This window comes from Catharus ustulatus, chromosome 23 (genome assembly GCF_009819885.2).
Source record: "Catharus ustulatus isolate bCatUst1 chromosome 23, bCatUst1.pri.v2, whole genome shotgun sequence".
Taxonomy (NCBI): Eukaryota; Metazoa; Chordata; class Aves; order Passeriformes; family Turdidae; genus Catharus; species Catharus ustulatus.
Genome location: NC_046243.1, coordinates 5,559,852 through 5,575,477, shown reverse-complemented (window position 1 = coordinate 5,575,477; position 15,626 = coordinate 5,559,852). Strand labels below are relative to the sequence as shown.

Below are 15,626 nucleotides of genomic sequence, written 5' to 3'. Positions count from 1 at the left end.
CAACCACTACAAGTAAACGAACCTTCGTTTAAACAATGTTTCCTTATTTCAAATACAATACCTGCTTGTAGGAGAGCTCCATCATTAAGTTTAGAACTTCGTAGGTTCATGCTAGATATTTTTTCCACAGCTTAGGCAGTTAGTCGAGCCAAGCGTTAATCCACAGACCATTCTTTCATTTGTCTTACCTTTCTACATCTCATAGAAGTTTTCCGCTGACAAATCTCACGGCTACCGCTTAGCTCTAATTAGAGTTCTGCTCTTTCTGAGGCCTGCTTTTTGTCACTTTCTCGAAACCCTGTAATTTTGCATGTTCCTACAGAAAGTTGTACTTTGAATCCCAGATGAGGGTGGAATTCACTTCTCTGCATTTTCATCTCATCCATAGCTTTCCCCAAACACACTTGGATGTGCATTGACCCCTTTTCTGAAACAGCAGAACATCTGGGAGGCAAGATAAAAACTCTTTTGGACCAGAGTAACATTTCAACTCATCAAAAGGCTCTGTCTCTCCACTTTCCAGCTTAAGCTGATTGGTCCGTTTTCCTTCACATTAGGAACCCGTCAGGTATTCTCAAATGCTTATGGCCGGGTTCAGCAATGCTGCAAGTGTTGCAGGGAGACATTTGAAATAATGAGCTCAGCATGAGGTTTGGCTCCTGCGACTTGCTCTAGAGACCCCATTTCCTTTGGGGACATGAGCCTTTCAGCACCTTCAGGAATTCATTGCAATGAGCAAGTTCAGCAGAGGCCACAGTCAGGCCATGTGAAAGGCGAAGAGTGTCTGGTTCTCTAATGCTCACATCGCGTCCATTTACCTTTCCAAAAGAAGAATAATGAAAAGAGAAAAGTGATGACCAGAGTACACAATGACACCAATGAAACAGTTGGTGATAAGGAAATGGAAGTGGCAGCTCAGAGCTCATTAACATCTAATTGATGAGCCTTTACAAACTAGCGACAGTGGTTGTGAATTGGCTCAGGCTGAATTTTGTCAGTGGCAAAGGGTTAGTGATATTGAGAGAGGACATGGAAGCCCGAGGAAAGCAGAGACTGCAGTGCTGTGTCTCTGGGATCAGCAAGGATGGTTGCAGGTTTTTGTCTCAGCACAAATGCTGGAAAGAATCCTCATCTCCCAGTGCGTGTCTGTCCATTTTTAATCGGCTCTAAAGCTAAGAATGCACAATGTTCGAAGAAGCCCATAGAATGAGAAGCTTTCTCTCGGAAAATCTATCATAACCTCAGGACCCTCCACAACTCTAGAAACTTTCCTCTAAACCATGGAGCGGTGAAACACCTGCATGAAAATTATCACTATCTGCAATACTGTTCATGTTATTCCAGATAGATATCAGAGAAAAAACGGTTTTAGAAAAATCAAAATGACCACGCAGAAGTTGATATGGATAAGAGGGTGGCAGTGAGGGACCTGGGAGAGAGGTATTTGTCCCAGGCAGATGAAGAAGGGCAGGGCAGAAGGGGCACAGACACACGAGTCCCCTGTTCCCAGAGGAAATTGCAATGAGCCCAGACAGCTCAGAAAGCTCAGCGGGGAAGAAGCCGCTGAGCTCGCCAATGGGCAGCACGGGGTGTGCAGCAGAGCTGGCGATTGCAGCTGCGGAGGTGAGGAGTGCAGTGCGAGCTGAGCGGGAAGAGCCCCTTGCCATGGCTGAGGCCGCAGAGGCACGGAATGCTCCGAATGCCAGTGGCTGAGGGAGCCACGGCGGCTGCTGCTGGACGAGCGAGAAACGCAGCAGGAGCATTTCAGGCACGGCAAGGACAGGCCATTGCTCTGCCTGCTGCCGCTGCTGCTCCCGCTGCTCCCGCACACAGTCGTTTCCGGCACCTCTGTTCTCTCGCCGCTGCGACGTGCTTTCTGCCTCTTCCTCACTCAGCAAACACGCAGCTTGCTCTCGCCATGCCCCTCGCACATCTCATCCTCACCGTCTTCCTGGCACAGATTCTCGGTAAGTCCTACTTCTCCCCAAGCCACCCTTATTAATTTTATCACTTCCCTTGAGAAACTCTCAACCGTTCAGGACCGTGTTCAGAAATGTCAGTGATTGGAGGGGAAAGGCTGAGAAAAATCGGCTCCGCTTTGAGGTTTTGCAAATGTTTGCTGAAGAAGGTCTTCCATTGGTAAAGGGAAAGGAGAGGAGAAAGCTCCGATCCCTTCTCTGTCTTCTCTCTCCATCTCCCTCTGCTATTCTCCTCATCCTCCTCCTGTCACCACAGACGATCTCACCTGTCTCTGCAGAGCCATGTTGCTCCTCTTTTAATGTAAATTCCCACACTCTTTTAAACCTGCGCCAGGCACCCCAAAGATCTCGTTTCACTGACATTAACTGAGTGTCCCTTTCTGCCTCCAGGCTGACACATCTCTGCCAAAGCTTACGGCGTTCTCTGGGCTTGCAGCATAAACTGGTCTCTCTCTTTCCAAGCTCAACTTTGTCTGTACTGTTTGATCGAGGAGCCCTCAGAGGTGACAGAGATGGGCAAGCAAGATGAACCTTCAGTGGTCTTGACAACTTGCTACAGCACCCAAAATTCAGGCTGTTCTCAGATAATCTGAGCAGTAAAGTAGGAATGGGGTCACAGTCGAGGTCTTGTCCGGATGTTGCTGTGCTGAAGGTCCAAAACCCTACCCAAAATTACTCTCACTTGTCTGTCTGGACATTTTAGGCCTTCACTGCAGGGCAGAGAGATTTCTCCATCATGGTTTTGCAGACAATTGGCTTTTGCTGCCTGTAGTCATTCCCTATGGGTCTGCTGACACTGAGTTTCTTCCAGGCACCTCGGGGCAGATCACGGTCATCCAGGAAGATGCACAAGTCACGGTGAAGCAGGGACACCCCTTCCACACCACCTGCAAATACAAGACGAGTATTACTGCCTTGCACTGGTACCAGCTGCAGAAAGGCCAAGCCCCACAGCTGGTCTCCAGTCAATCAGGGACTGGCCCCAGGCACAGCGGCCGGATCACCACGCACCTGAACACCACGGGCAAATACAGTGTCTTGAAGGTGGAGGAAGTGCAGGTGTCTGACAGTGCCTTGTACCTGTGTGCTGTGCAAGACACCCTGGTGCAGGGAGCTTGCTCGGCTGTGCAACAACCCAGGGGAGGGAGGGGATGTGTCAGTGCAAGGCTGAGCTTGGGAAAGGGATGCAGATCTCACCCCAGTGCTCGCCACGACTTGCACCCCATGAGTGTGCAATGTCTGATGGTTTCCATTACTTCCATTCTGACACTTCCGCTGGGAACATATTGTGGACAATTCTGACTCATTTCCACACTGTACAGTGTCTAAATGCCTGCAACCTTGTCATTCTGTTCTGTAGCACTCCTGCTTTTGACGCCTCATGTTTTCAGAAGAGCCCAGGGCTGCTTCTGTGTTCCTGCCCTGGTTGCTCTTGCAGTAGCCCCGTTTGCATGGACACACGTGAAGCACAGATTTGTGGATGGCTCCACACTGGTGTGCACGAGCCTGTGTCTGTCCCTGTGTGTCCCTCATCGGGAGGGAATACCCTGACCATTCCAGGGATACCGAACTCTGCTCTGGCCCTGCACAGCACAGAGCAGCAGCTTGCCTGGCTCAGAAGGAGCCCGAGTGCAGCTCAGTGCTGCCGGCAGCTGCTGGCTAGAGATGTGTGCAGGGAAGAGGAGCTGCAATGCAGCCTCTGTGTCCCGAGCCCTCCCTTTCCTGCCCCTCCAAAGCTCACGCTCTGCTGCCAGCGGATGGATGTGCTTGCGATGCAGTGTAGGTGGTTTGTGGGATGGGACACAGATGTGTCCTGTCACTTGTCGTGCCGTACTTCTTTGTGTCTCTTGTTGTGGCGGCACTGGAAGGGGCGGGGGCTGAGGGCAGGCGGGGCGGTGCTATTGGCGTGGCAGAGGAGGCGGCAGGGCCGCAGCAGAGAGCCGGGGCTGAGGGGCACAGCGATGCTCGGCCGGCGGAGCGGCGCCATGCGGCGGTGTCGGGGCGCGGGGCTGGCGGCGCTGGCCGCGGTGCTGCTCGGTGCGCGGGGGTGGTGGCCAAGGGGCGGCCGGGGCTGGGCTGATCCCGCGCGTTCCTCCAGGCAGTCATCCTGCCTGACTTCTGCACACACCTCTTCCCGAGACCTTTTCTCGTCTTCATCCCTCCCTCTTCTCCATCAGATATTCCCGGATCCTATTCTCTGCCCAACCCTGCAGAAGGGTTTCTTCTTTGTCACTCAGGAAGTCAATCCGTACCCTTTCTAAGTTTGTTGTCTTTTCGTGCTTTCTCCCACCTCCTGCCTATCTTCAGAGACTGTCCTGGTTTTCGCGAATTCATCTCTCCACAAACAAGTAATGGACACTTCTGTTCCTGCATGTATTTAATCTTCTGGGAACTGTTTTCTTCACCTTCTGTGTACATTCCTGACTCTTTCTGGGGGCTTTGTTCTGTGCACTGGGGCAATGTAGGATTTTAGGTTTGTCCTCTTTCTGTCCCCGGCAGTGGCTTCAGTCAGAGCCCAGGTGCAGCAGGAGCCTTTCCTGGAGACCACCGAGGACACCGGCATCAGAATCAACTGCTCACACCCTAAAAAACGGGCGGTGGATTTCATCCAGTACTACCGTCAGCTCCCAGGCGAAAACCTCAAATTCCTCGCATCGACTGCTACAAATCCCAAGGATGTGCCGGACATTGCAGGAAAGCTGTCGGTGTCGGAGGACGGGCAGAGCAGCGCGCTGTGGCTCAGGCGGCCTCGGCGCGGGGACGCGGCCGTGTATTACTGCGCGCTGGTGGCACGGGCAGAGGAGCCGGGGCTGCGGCCGGGCACGAACCGGGGCGGGCGGGGCCCGCAGGGGCCGGGGGCACAGCGCCGCCCGCGGCCAGCAGGGGGCGCTGCCGCTCCGCCCGCCGGGCCCCAGGCGGCTCCGCAGCTCCTTCAGTGCCCCGAGCCCGCGCACAGCGACAGCGCCCAGCCCGCCACGGCCCCGACACACGGCTGCCAGCCTGCCTGCTGCGGGACACAGCCGCCACACACAGCCCGCCACGGCCCCGACACACGGCTGCCAGCCTGCCTGCTGCGGGACACAGCCGCCACACACAGCCCGCCACGGCCCTCGCCGTCCCGTTTCTCTGGGACCCCTAAAATGGTTATTTACTACTTGTAACTGTATCAGCTACAGACCACGTGGGGATAAGTCCATTCGCCTTTTAACAGCCTTGGTCTCTGAAAATGGAACTGTCCAAACTTCTATTTTAGGTCGTTTTTTTATACTTTTCTAATTTATATGTCCTTACACAGGAAGACCACCGTTTAATGCCGACCTCGGGTTTATGCAGAGTGACGATGGAGATGGCATTGCAGTGCGAACATATCGAGCTGTTTGTTTTTCAGCATCAGTCTCATTACACGGTTAGAAATATGGGAAATTGCCAGCAGCTCACGTCCAGGGCAGCAGCCACACAACTTGGTGTTACAACGCTCTTTCAAAGTTTTTTGACCAAGCACAAAGTGCAAAAGCATACTGGCAGTAGTTTTATCCAACCACTCTAAGAACACGTACCTTTATTAAAACAATGTTTTGTTATTTCGAATACTATACCTGCTTCTAAGTAGAACTTCATTATTAAGTTTAGAACTTCCTAATATCATACTACATATACTTTTATCAGCTAAGGCAGTTAGTGTAGCCAAACATTAATACCCTGGTCATTCTTTCATTTGTCCTTGCTTTCTACATCTCAAAGATCTTTTCTGCTGAAAAATCTTAGGGCTACCGCTTAGCTTTCATTACAGTTCTGCTGTTTCTGAGGCCTGCTTTTTGTCACTTTCTCGAAACCCTCAAAATTTAAATATCCCCACAGAAAACGGTGCATTGAATCACAGCTGAAGTTGGAATTCACTTCTTACATTTTCATCTCATTCACATGTTTCCCCGAACAACCTTGGATGTGCAGTCACCTCCTTTCTGAAACGGTAGAACATCTGGAAGGGAAGAGAAAATCTCCTTTGGAGTACAGGAGCATTTCAAATCATCAAAAGGCTCTGTCACTCCCACCTTCCACATTAAACTGATTGGTCCATTTACCTTCAGGTAAAGAACCTCTGAGTTATTCTGAAAAGCAGATTCCAGGGATTACCAATGCTGCAAGTGTTACAGGGAGACCCCATTTCCTTTGGGGACAGGAGCCTTTAAGCACCTTCAGGAATTCATTGCAATGAGCAAGTTCAGGCAGAGGCCACAGTCAGGTCCATGTGAAAGTCGACAGTGTCTGGTTCTCTAAGGCTCACATCACGTCCATTTTCCTTTCTAACAGAAGAATAAAGAAAAGAGAAAGTGATGACCAGAGCACACAATGACACCAATATAGCAGTAGGTGATAGGGAAATGAAGAGAAGCAGCTCAGAGCTCATTAATATCTAATTGATGATTCTTTAGGAAGCAGCGGTCGTGCCTGTGAATTGGCTCAGGCTGAGCTTTGTAAGTGGCAAAGGGTTAGAGATGATGAGAGAGGATATGGAATTCCCAGGAAAGGAGAGACTGCAGTGCTGTGTCTCTGGGATCAGCCAGGATGGTTGCAAATTTCTAAGCACAAATACTGGGAAGAATCCTCATCTCCCAGTGTGTGTCTGTCCATCTTTACTTGGCTCTGAAGCTAAGAATGCACAATCTTCGAAGTAGCCCTTAGAATCATAAGCTTTCACCTGAAAAATCTGTCATAACCTCAGGACCCTCCACTACTTAGAAACTTCCTTCTAAACCATAGAGCAGTGCAACAGCTGCATGAAAATTATCACTATCTGCAGTACTGTTCAGGTTATTCCAGATAGATATCAGAAAAAAACCCGTTTCAGAAAAACCAAACCAAAATGACCACTATAGGACCACACTAGAGTTGATATGGAAGAGAAGGTGGCAGTAAGGGACCTGGGAGAGAGGCATTTGTCCCAGGCAGATGAAGAAGGGCAGGGCAGAAGGGGCACAGACACACGAGTCCCCTGTTCCCAGAGGAAATTGCAATGAGCCCAGACAGCTGAGAAAGCTCAGTGGGGAAGAAGCCGCTGAGCTCGCCAATGGGCAGCACGGGGTGTGCAGCAGAGCTGGCGATTGCAGCTGCGGAGGTGAGGAGTGCAGTGCGAGCTGAGCGGGAAGAGCCCCTTGCCATGGCTGAGGCCGCAGAGGCACGGAATGCTCCGAATGCCAGTGGCTGAGGGAGCCACGGCGGCTGCTGCTGGACGAGCGAGAAACGCAGCAGGAGCATTTCAGGCACGGCAAGGACAGGCCATTGCTCTGCCTGCTGCCGCTGCTGCTCCCGCTGCTCCCGCACACAGTCGTTTCCGGCACCTCTGTTCTCTCGCCGCTGCGACGTGCTTTCTGCCTCTTCCTCACTCAGCAAACACGCAGCTTGCTCTCGCCATGCACCTCGCACATCTCATCCTCACCGTCTTCCTGGCACAGCACCTGGGTAAGTCCTGCCTTTCCATCAAGCCACCCTTCTTAATATATTTCATCCCATCCCTCAGGAAACTCTCAATAGCCCGTTCGGGACCGTGTTCGGAAATATCAGAGATTAGAGTGGAAAGGCTGAAATAAAACAGGCTTCATATTGTGGTTTTGCAAATGTTTGCTGAAGAAGGTCTTCCATTGGTAAAGGGAAAAGGAAGGGAGAGAAGTGAAACCTCAGACCCCTTCTGTATGTTTTCTCCCAACTTCAATCCATCTTTCTCTGCCTCTTTATTCTCATCCTCCTGCTGTCACCTCAGGATATGTCAGCAGTGTCTGCAGTGCCATATTTCTCCTCTTTTAATGTATATTCCCAGACCCTGTCAAACCTACCCCAGCAACCTTCAAAGTTCTCATTTCACTGACATTAACAGGGTGTCTATTTTCTGCTTCCAGGCTGACACAGCTCTGCCACGGCTTCCAGTGTTCTCTGGGCTGGCAGCACAATCAGGGCTCTCTCTTTCTAAGCTCAGCTTTGTGTGCACTTAGTGATGGAGGATCCCTCAGAGGGGACAGGGATGAAGTAGGATGAATCCTTTTATTGGACCTCGGTGTGCCCCTCAACCTGCTGCAGCACAGAAAGTTCAGGATCCCAGATTGTCTTGCTAGGAGGAGCAGGAGCAGAGACAGAGCCCAGCCCTTGTCAGGATCCTGCTGTGCATATAGCTCGGAATTCATTCCCACCTTTCTGTCTGCACACCTCAGGGCTTTCCTGCATGGCAGAGAGCTTTCTCCACCAAGATATTGTACCCAATTTGCTTTTCCTGCCTGTAGTCATTCCCTGTGGAGCTGCTGACATTGACTTTCTTCCAGGCACCACGGGGCAGATCACGGTCATCCAGGAAGATGTACATGTCACAGTGAAGCAGGGACAGCCCTTCCACACCACCTGCAAATACCAGAGCAGTAACTTTTATGGCTTGCACTGGTACCAACTGCAGAAAAATCAATCCCCCCAGCTGGTCTCATATCAGTCAGGGACTGGACCCAAACAAAGTGGCCGGATCACCACGCACCTGAACACCACGGGCAAATACAGTGTCCTGAAGGTGGAGGAAGTGCAGGTGTCTGACAGTGCCTTGTACCTGTGTGCTGTGCAAGACACCCTGGTGCAGGGAGCTTGCTCGGCTGTGCAACAACCCAGGGGAGGGAGTGGATGTGTCAGCGAAAGGCTGATATTTTTACTGGGACGCAGATCTCACCCCAGTGCTCACCAGAACTTGTGTCCTATGTGTGTACAATGGTCTGATATTTTTCACTACGTCCGTCCTTCCATTTCCGTTGAGAAAATATTGTGGAAAATTCTGACTCATTTCCACAGTGTACAGTGTCTACCTAAAAAAAAAATATCCCCTGGGCATACCTGGGACATTGTCCTTCCACACTGCAGCTCTGCTGCTTTTGGGCCCCCAGGTTCACAGCAAAGCCCAGCGCTTCTACCGTGTTCCTGCCCTGGCTGCTCTTGCAGCAGCCCCGCTGGCATGGACACACGTGAAGCACAGATTTATGGATGGCTCCAAACTGGTGTGCACGAGCCTGTGTCTGTCCGTGTGAGTCCCTCTTCGGGAGAGAATTCCCTGACTATGCCAGGGACACCGAGCGCTGCTCTGGCCCTGTAGAGCACAGAGCAGCAGCTTGCCAGGTTCAGAAGGAGCCCGAGTGCAGCTGAGTGCTGCCGGCAGCTGCTGGCTAGAGATGTGTGCAGAGAAGAGGCGCTGCAATGCAGCCCCTGTGTCCCGAGCCCTCCCTTTCCTGCCCCTCCAAGCTCACGCTCGACTTGTGTGGATGGATGTGCTTGCGATGTCGTGTGGTGGTGTGTGGGACAGGACACCACTGGCTATGCCAAACTTTCCTCTGTCGCTCGTTGTGGCGGTGCTGGGAGAGGCGGGGGCTGAGGGCAGCCGGGGCGGAGCTGTTGGCGTGGCAGAGGAGGCGGCAGGGCCGCAGCAGAGAGCCGGGGCTGAGGGGCACAGCGATGCTCGGCCGGCGGAGCGGCGCCATGCGGCGGTGTCGGGGCGCGGGGCTGGCGGCGCTGGCCGCGGTGCTGCTCGGTGCGCGGGGGCCGATTGCAGGGGCTGGTTCGGGATGTCTGGATCTTCCCGGGAGAAGCACTAGGCTCAGGATTTGTCTCTGGCACTCCTGCCCCTCCTTGCATCTTTTTCACACACTACCCTCAATCCTCCTCTCCTCAACTAATGCCTTCCGGCCCAGCTTGCCTGATCTCCTACTCCATTTTATTAGTTATTAATGGATTCATTCAACCATCTCCCCATCCATTCAATTCAGGCCCTATTCCGTCTTTCCAGCCTTCCCATCTCGCAGTCTGACACTTCCCAAAATACCCCACATTATTATGTCCAAGTAATCCCTCTCGGAGAAAAACTCTTTCCATCCTTCATTCTCAGAACACGTCCCAGGTACCTGTGATCTGTCCTCCTCTGCTCTTTCACATCTCTGCGTGCACGGCTTTCCTGCTCATGAAAAGTGATTCTTGTTTTCTCCGTGGCAGTTGTTGTGGCCAGAGCCCAGGTACAGCAAGAGCGGTCACTGGAGACCACCGAAGGCACCGGAGTCAACATCAGCTGCTCACATCCCAAAATCCAGACCAATGAATTCATCTATTGGTATCGACAGCTCCCGGGCCGAGGACCCGAATTGCTCGCATCCACGGCTGGAGGGACCAAAGAGCTGCCGGCCATTGCAGGACAGCTCTGGGTGTCGGCAGATCGGCATTCGAGCGCGCTGTGGCTCGGGCAACCCCGGCGCCGGGACGCGGCCGTGTATTACTGCGCGCTGGTGGCACGGGCAGAGGAGCCGGGGCTGCGGCCGGGCACGAACCGGGGCGGGCGGGGCCCGCAGGGGCCGGGGGCACAGCGCCGCCCGCGGCCAGCAGGGGGCGCTGCCGCTCCGCCCGCCGGGCCCCAGGCGGCTCCGCAGCTCCTTCAGTGCCCCGAGCCCGCGCACAGCGACAGCGCCCAGCCCGCCACGGCCCCGACACACGGCTGCCAGCCTGCCTGCTGCGGGACACAGCCGCCACACACAGCCCGCCACGGCCCCGACACACGGCTGCCAGCCTGCCTGCTGCGGGACACAGCCGCCACACACAGCCCGCCACGGCCCCGACACACGGCTGCCAGCCTGCCTGCTGCTGCTCTCAACCTGCTTTGCAAAGCAAAGAGCTGCTCCGGGAGAGCATCTGTGCTGGGAGCTGACCAAGCAGCTGCCCTGACAGGCACTCAGGGACTAACTCCTGTCGTTCTGTCACCTCAGTAGGTCATGGCATCAGAGGTGTGTGCAGGGAGGGTTCCCGAGGTCACAGAGAAATCTCCAACTCTCTCCATGCAGAAATGTCTCTGTTCCACAATGCAAGGTGCCTCGAAAGCTGCACCCTTAAAAGGATGGGAAATGGAGGTGTACTTGGAATCCCCCTGAGGCTGGAATTCTCTTCTCGACATTTTCTTCTGATCCACAGGTTTTCCCAAGCATCCTACCATGTGCATTAAGCATCTTCATGAAAAGTTGCAACATCTGTAAGCGAAAAGAATAAATCTGATGGAGTAGAGAAGCTTTTCAAATCAGCTGAGGGCACAGTCACAATAACCTTGCCCTGAAACTGACTGCTCCGATTTCCATCATGTTAGTCACATCTACCTATCCTGAAATGCAGAGGCCCTAGCTTAGCCATGCTGCAAATGTTGGAGGGAGACACTTGAAAGAATGAGCTCCTTACAGTTCCTCTAGGGATCCCATTTCCTTTGGGGACATGAGCCTTTCAGCATCTTCATGAACTCATTGCAATGAGCAAGTTCAGCAGAGGCCACAGTCAGGCCATGTGAAAGTGACAGTGTCTGGTTCTCTAAGGCTCATATCACACCCATTTTCCATTCCTAGGGAAGAACAAGGAAAAGTGACAGTGATGACCAAAGTACACAATGACACCAATGTAGCAGTAAGTGATAAGGGAATGAAAGGAGTAGCTCAGAGCTCATCAACCTCTAATTGATGAGCCTGTAGGAAAGAGTAGCTGTGGCTGTGAATTGGCTCAGGCTGAGCTTTGTCAGTGGCAAAGGGTTAGAGATGATGAGAGAGGACATGGAAGTCCCAGGGAAGGACTGTTGCAGCAAGTGCTGTGTCTCTGGGATCAACAAGGATGGTTGCAGGTTTTTGTCTCAGCACAAGTGCTCGGAAGAATATTCATCTCCTTGAACATGCCTTAACAACGTGTTTTCTCTGCCCTGAAGCCCGAGAATGCATAATCTTCGAAGGAGATCGTAGAAGGATAAGCTTTTACCTGGAATATCTGTGAAAACCTCTTAACCGTCCACTGGTTTAGACAGCTCCTTCTAAACCATGGAGCAGTGCAACATCTGCATGAGAATGTCCCTCTTACACCCATTATCGATACCTGCATCATTCTTCACGTAATTCCAGATGGTTTTCTGTGACAAACCCATTTTAGGCCATGCCAAAATGACCACTATGAGATCACACTAGAGTTGATATGGAAAAGAGGATGGGAGTGAGGGACCTGGGAGTGAGGCATTTGTCCCAGGCAGAGGTAGAAGGGCAGGGCAGAAGGGGCACAGACACACGAGTCCCCTGTTCCCAGAGGAAATTGCAATGAGCCCAGACAGCTGAGAAAGCTCAGTGGGGAAGAAGCCGCTGAGCTCGCCAATGGGCAGCACGGGGTGTGCAGCAGAGCTGGCGATTGCAGCTGCGGAGGTGAGGAGTGCAGTGCGAGCTGAGCGGGAAGAGCCCCTTGCCATGGCTGAGGCCGCAGAGGCACGGAATGCTCCGAATGCCAGTGGCTGAGGGAGCCACGGCGGCTGCTGCTGGACGAGCGAGAAACGCAGCAGGAGCATTTCAGGCACGGCAAGGACAGGCCATTGCTCTGCCTGCTGCCGCTGCTGCTCCCGCTGCTCCCGCACACAGTCGTTTCCGGCACCTCTGTTCTCTCGCCGCTGCGACGTGCTTTCTGCCTCTTCCTCACTCAGCAAACACGCAGCTTGCTCTCGCCATGCACCTCGCACATCTCATCCTCACCGTCTTCCTGGCACAGCTCCTCGGTAAGCCCTGCCTTCTCCCCTACGCACCCTTCTTATTCCTTCCCCCAGGAATTCCAGAAGAGCCCGTTCAGGACCGTGTTAGGAAATGTTAGTGAATAGACAGAAAAGGCTGAGGAAAGTCAGCTTCACTTCTTTGTTTTGCAATGATTTCCTCAAAAAGGTCCTTGATTTGCAACGGAATATGGAAGGGAACGAAGAGAAACCTCTGACTCCATGTCTGTCTTTTCTCTCGCCTTCAATCCATCTCCCTCGGTCTCTCTTTTTTCATCCTCCTGCTGTCATCTCAGCTGTATCTGCAGTCCACACTTTTGCCATTTAAATGTAAATTCTCAGATCTTATCAAATCTATCCCGGGCACCAAAAAGTTTTCATTTTACTGACATTAACTGGATGTCCCTTTCTGGTTCCAGGCTGATACAGCTCTGCAAGGCTACCAGAGTTCTCTAGGCTGGCAGCACAACCCGGGCTCCCTCTTTCCAAGCTCAGTTTTGTGTGTAGACAGGGATCGAGGAGTCCTCAAAGGGTACAGGGATGCAGAAGCAGGATGAATCCTTTTGCTCAACTTCCATGGGATCCTCAGCCTACTTGAGCACAGAAAATTCTGGTTATTCCCATATTGTCTGAGCAGTAAAGTAGGAGCAGGGACACAGCCCAGCTCCTGTAAGGGTCCTGAAGTGCTGAGAGCTCCAAAGCCTGAGAGAAATCACTCTCATCTCAGGACTTCTCCTGCATGCCAGAGAGCTTCTCCACAAGGGTTTTGCACACAATTTGCTTTTCCTGCCTGTAGTCCTTCCCTGTGCAACTGATGACATTGACTTTTTTCCAGGCACCACGGGGCAGATCACGGTCATCCAGGAAGATGCACAAGTCACAGTGAAGCAGGGACAGCCCTTCCACACCACCTGCAAATACCAGAGCACTGCTTTTCGGGGATTGTTCTGGTACCAGGTTCGGAAAAGCCAAGCCCCCCAGCTGGTCTCCAGTCAATCAGGGACTGGCCCCAGGTACAGCGGCCGGATCACCACGCACCTCAACACCACGGGCAAATACAGTGTCCTGAAGGTGGAGGAAGTGCAGGTGTCTGACAGTGCCTTGTACCTGTGTGCTGTGCAAGACACCCTGGTGCAGGGAGCTTGCTCGGCTGTGCAACAACCCAGGGGAGGGAGGGCATGTGTCAGTGTAAGGCTGAGCTTCAGAAAGGGATGCAGATCTCACCCCAGTGCTCGACAGAATTTCCATCCTGTGTGTGTACAATGGTCTGATTGTTTACACTACGTCCATCCTGACACTTCCCTTTGGGAAAACATTCTGGACAATTTTCACTCATTTCAATATTGTCCAGTGCCTAAGTAAAGAAAAATGTCCCCTGTGCATGGCTGGGACCTTGTCCTTCCACACTCCAGCCCTACTGCTTTTGGCCCCACTTACTCTCAGCAGAGCCCAGGCCTGCCTCTGTGTTCCTGCCCTGGTTGCTGTTGCAGCAGCCCCGTTTGCATGGACACACGTGAAGCACAGATTTGTGGATGGTTCCACACTGGTGTGCACGAGCCTGTGTATGTCCACGTGTATCCCTCATTGGGACGGTATTCCCTGAAACTGCCAGGGACAGCGAGCACTGCTCTGGCCCTGCACAGCACAGAGCAGCAGCTTGCCAGGCTCAGAAGGAGCCCGAGTGCAGCTGAGTGATGCCGGCAGCTGCTGGCTAGAGATGTGTGCAGGGAAGAGGCTCTGAAATGCAGCCCCTGTGTCCCGAGCCCTCCCTTTCTTACCCCTCCAAGGTTCACGCTCCGCTCATGGGGATGGATGTGCTTGCGATGCAGTGTGGGTGGTGTTTGGGATGGGACACAGCTGTGCCCTGGCCATGGCCGTGCCAAACGTCCTTGTGTCGCTCGTTGTGGCGGTGCTGGGAGAGGCGGGGCTTTCGGGCGGAGCTGTTGGCGTGGCAGAGGAGGCGGCAGGGCCGCAGCAGAGAGCCGGGGCTGAGGGGCACAGCGATGCTCGGCCGGCGGAGCGGCGCCATGCGGCGGTGTCGGGGCGCGGGGCTGGCGGCGCTGGCCGCGGTGCTGCTCGGTGCGCGGGGGTGGCGGCCAAGGGGCCGCGGCCGGGGCTGGGCTGATACCGAACGCCCCTGCAAGCTGCCGTCCTGCCTGGCTTCCTCACGCTCCTCTTCCCGCGAACTCCCCTTCATGACTCCGTCTTCCTCATTTATACTCCCTCAGAAATTTCCAGATTGCCTTCTCTGCAAAAACATTGCTATTTTGCAGTTTACGAAATCAGTAGACTAACCCGTACCTCTTAACCCTACGCATTTTTCTGTCTTTTTGCGCTTTCTCTCACCTCCTGCCGTTTTCTAGTGACTGTCCATTTATTCCGGAATTCATCTCTCCACTACTGGACTCTTCTACTTCTGCGTGTTTTCAAATCTTCTGTGAAGAGTTTTCCTCACCTTCTCTGTACATGAGGACTTTACTCTGTGCACTGGGGCAATGTAGGATTTCAGTGTAGTCTCTTTTCTGTCTTCGGCAGTGGCTTCAGGCAGAGCCCAGGTACAGCAGGAGCCATTCCTGGAAACCACCGAGGGCACTGGTATCAACATCAGCTGCTCACACCCCGGAAAACGGAGCGGCGATTTTATCCATTTTTACCGTCAGCACCAGGGGCAAAGTCCCGAATTCCTCGCACTCACTGCTAAAGCATCCAAGGATGTGCCGGCCATAGCAGGAAAGCTGTCGGTGTCGGAGGACGGGCAGAGTAGCGCGCTGTGGCTCGGGCAACCCCGGCGCGGGGACGCGGCCGTGTATTACTGCGCGCTGGTGGCACGGGTAGAGGAGCCGGGGCTGCGGCCGGGCACGAACCGGGGCGGGCGGGGCCCGCAGGGGCCGGGGGCACAGCGCCGCCCGCGGCCAGCAGGGGGCGCTGCCGCTCCGCCCGCTGTGCCTCCTCGTCCCGCTCGTCCCGGGCCAGCAGGTGGTGACACCGACCCCAGGACCGGAACTGACACCGACACAGACACGGGCAACGGCATCGGAACCAGCAGCTCCAACTCGGAGTTGTTGACCACCCTCAGCTCCTCTTCTAAGTGA

At 53.6% G+C, this 15,626-nt stretch overlaps 4 protein-coding genes across 4 annotated transcripts in view; all 4 read left to right on the top strand.

Moving 5' to 3' along the window:
* The window catches only part of LOC117006302, a 22,241-nt gene extending 16,159 nt beyond the window's left edge, over positions 1 to 6,082 (top strand). Inside the window, exons 2-3 of the mRNA XM_033078675.2 lie at positions 4,479 to 4,957; positions 6,068 to 6,082. Coding sequence (XP_032934566.1) covers positions 4,479 to 4,957; positions 6,068 to 6,082 — 494 coding nt within the window. The remainder of the gene's footprint in view (positions 1 to 4,478; positions 4,958 to 6,067) is intronic.
* On the top strand, positions 5,965 to 9,471 carry LOC117006491. Its single transcript, XM_033079016.1, has 2 exons — positions 5,965 to 7,439; positions 8,291 to 9,471. Exons 1-2 carry the CDS (start codon positions 7,163 to 7,165, stop codon positions 9,094 to 9,096), a joined length of 1,083 nt encoding a protein of 360 aa, XP_032934907.1. The 5' UTR covers positions 5,965 to 7,162; the 3' UTR covers positions 9,097 to 9,471.
* LOC117006301 lies at positions 9,198 to 11,388 on the top strand. The gene is made up of 3 exons (XM_033078674.2): positions 9,198 to 9,528; positions 9,987 to 10,496; positions 11,369 to 11,388. The coding sequence occupies exons 1-3, from the start codon at positions 9,198 to 9,200 to the stop codon at positions 11,386 to 11,388; spliced, it is 861 nt and encodes a 286-aa protein (XP_032934565.1).
* LOC117006300 lies at positions 11,298 to 15,626 on the top strand. The gene is made up of 2 exons (XM_033078673.2): positions 11,298 to 12,543; positions 15,070 to 15,626. The coding sequence occupies exons 1-2, from the start codon at positions 12,267 to 12,269 to the stop codon at positions 15,624 to 15,626; spliced, it is 834 nt and encodes a 277-aa protein (XP_032934564.1). The 5' UTR covers positions 11,298 to 12,266.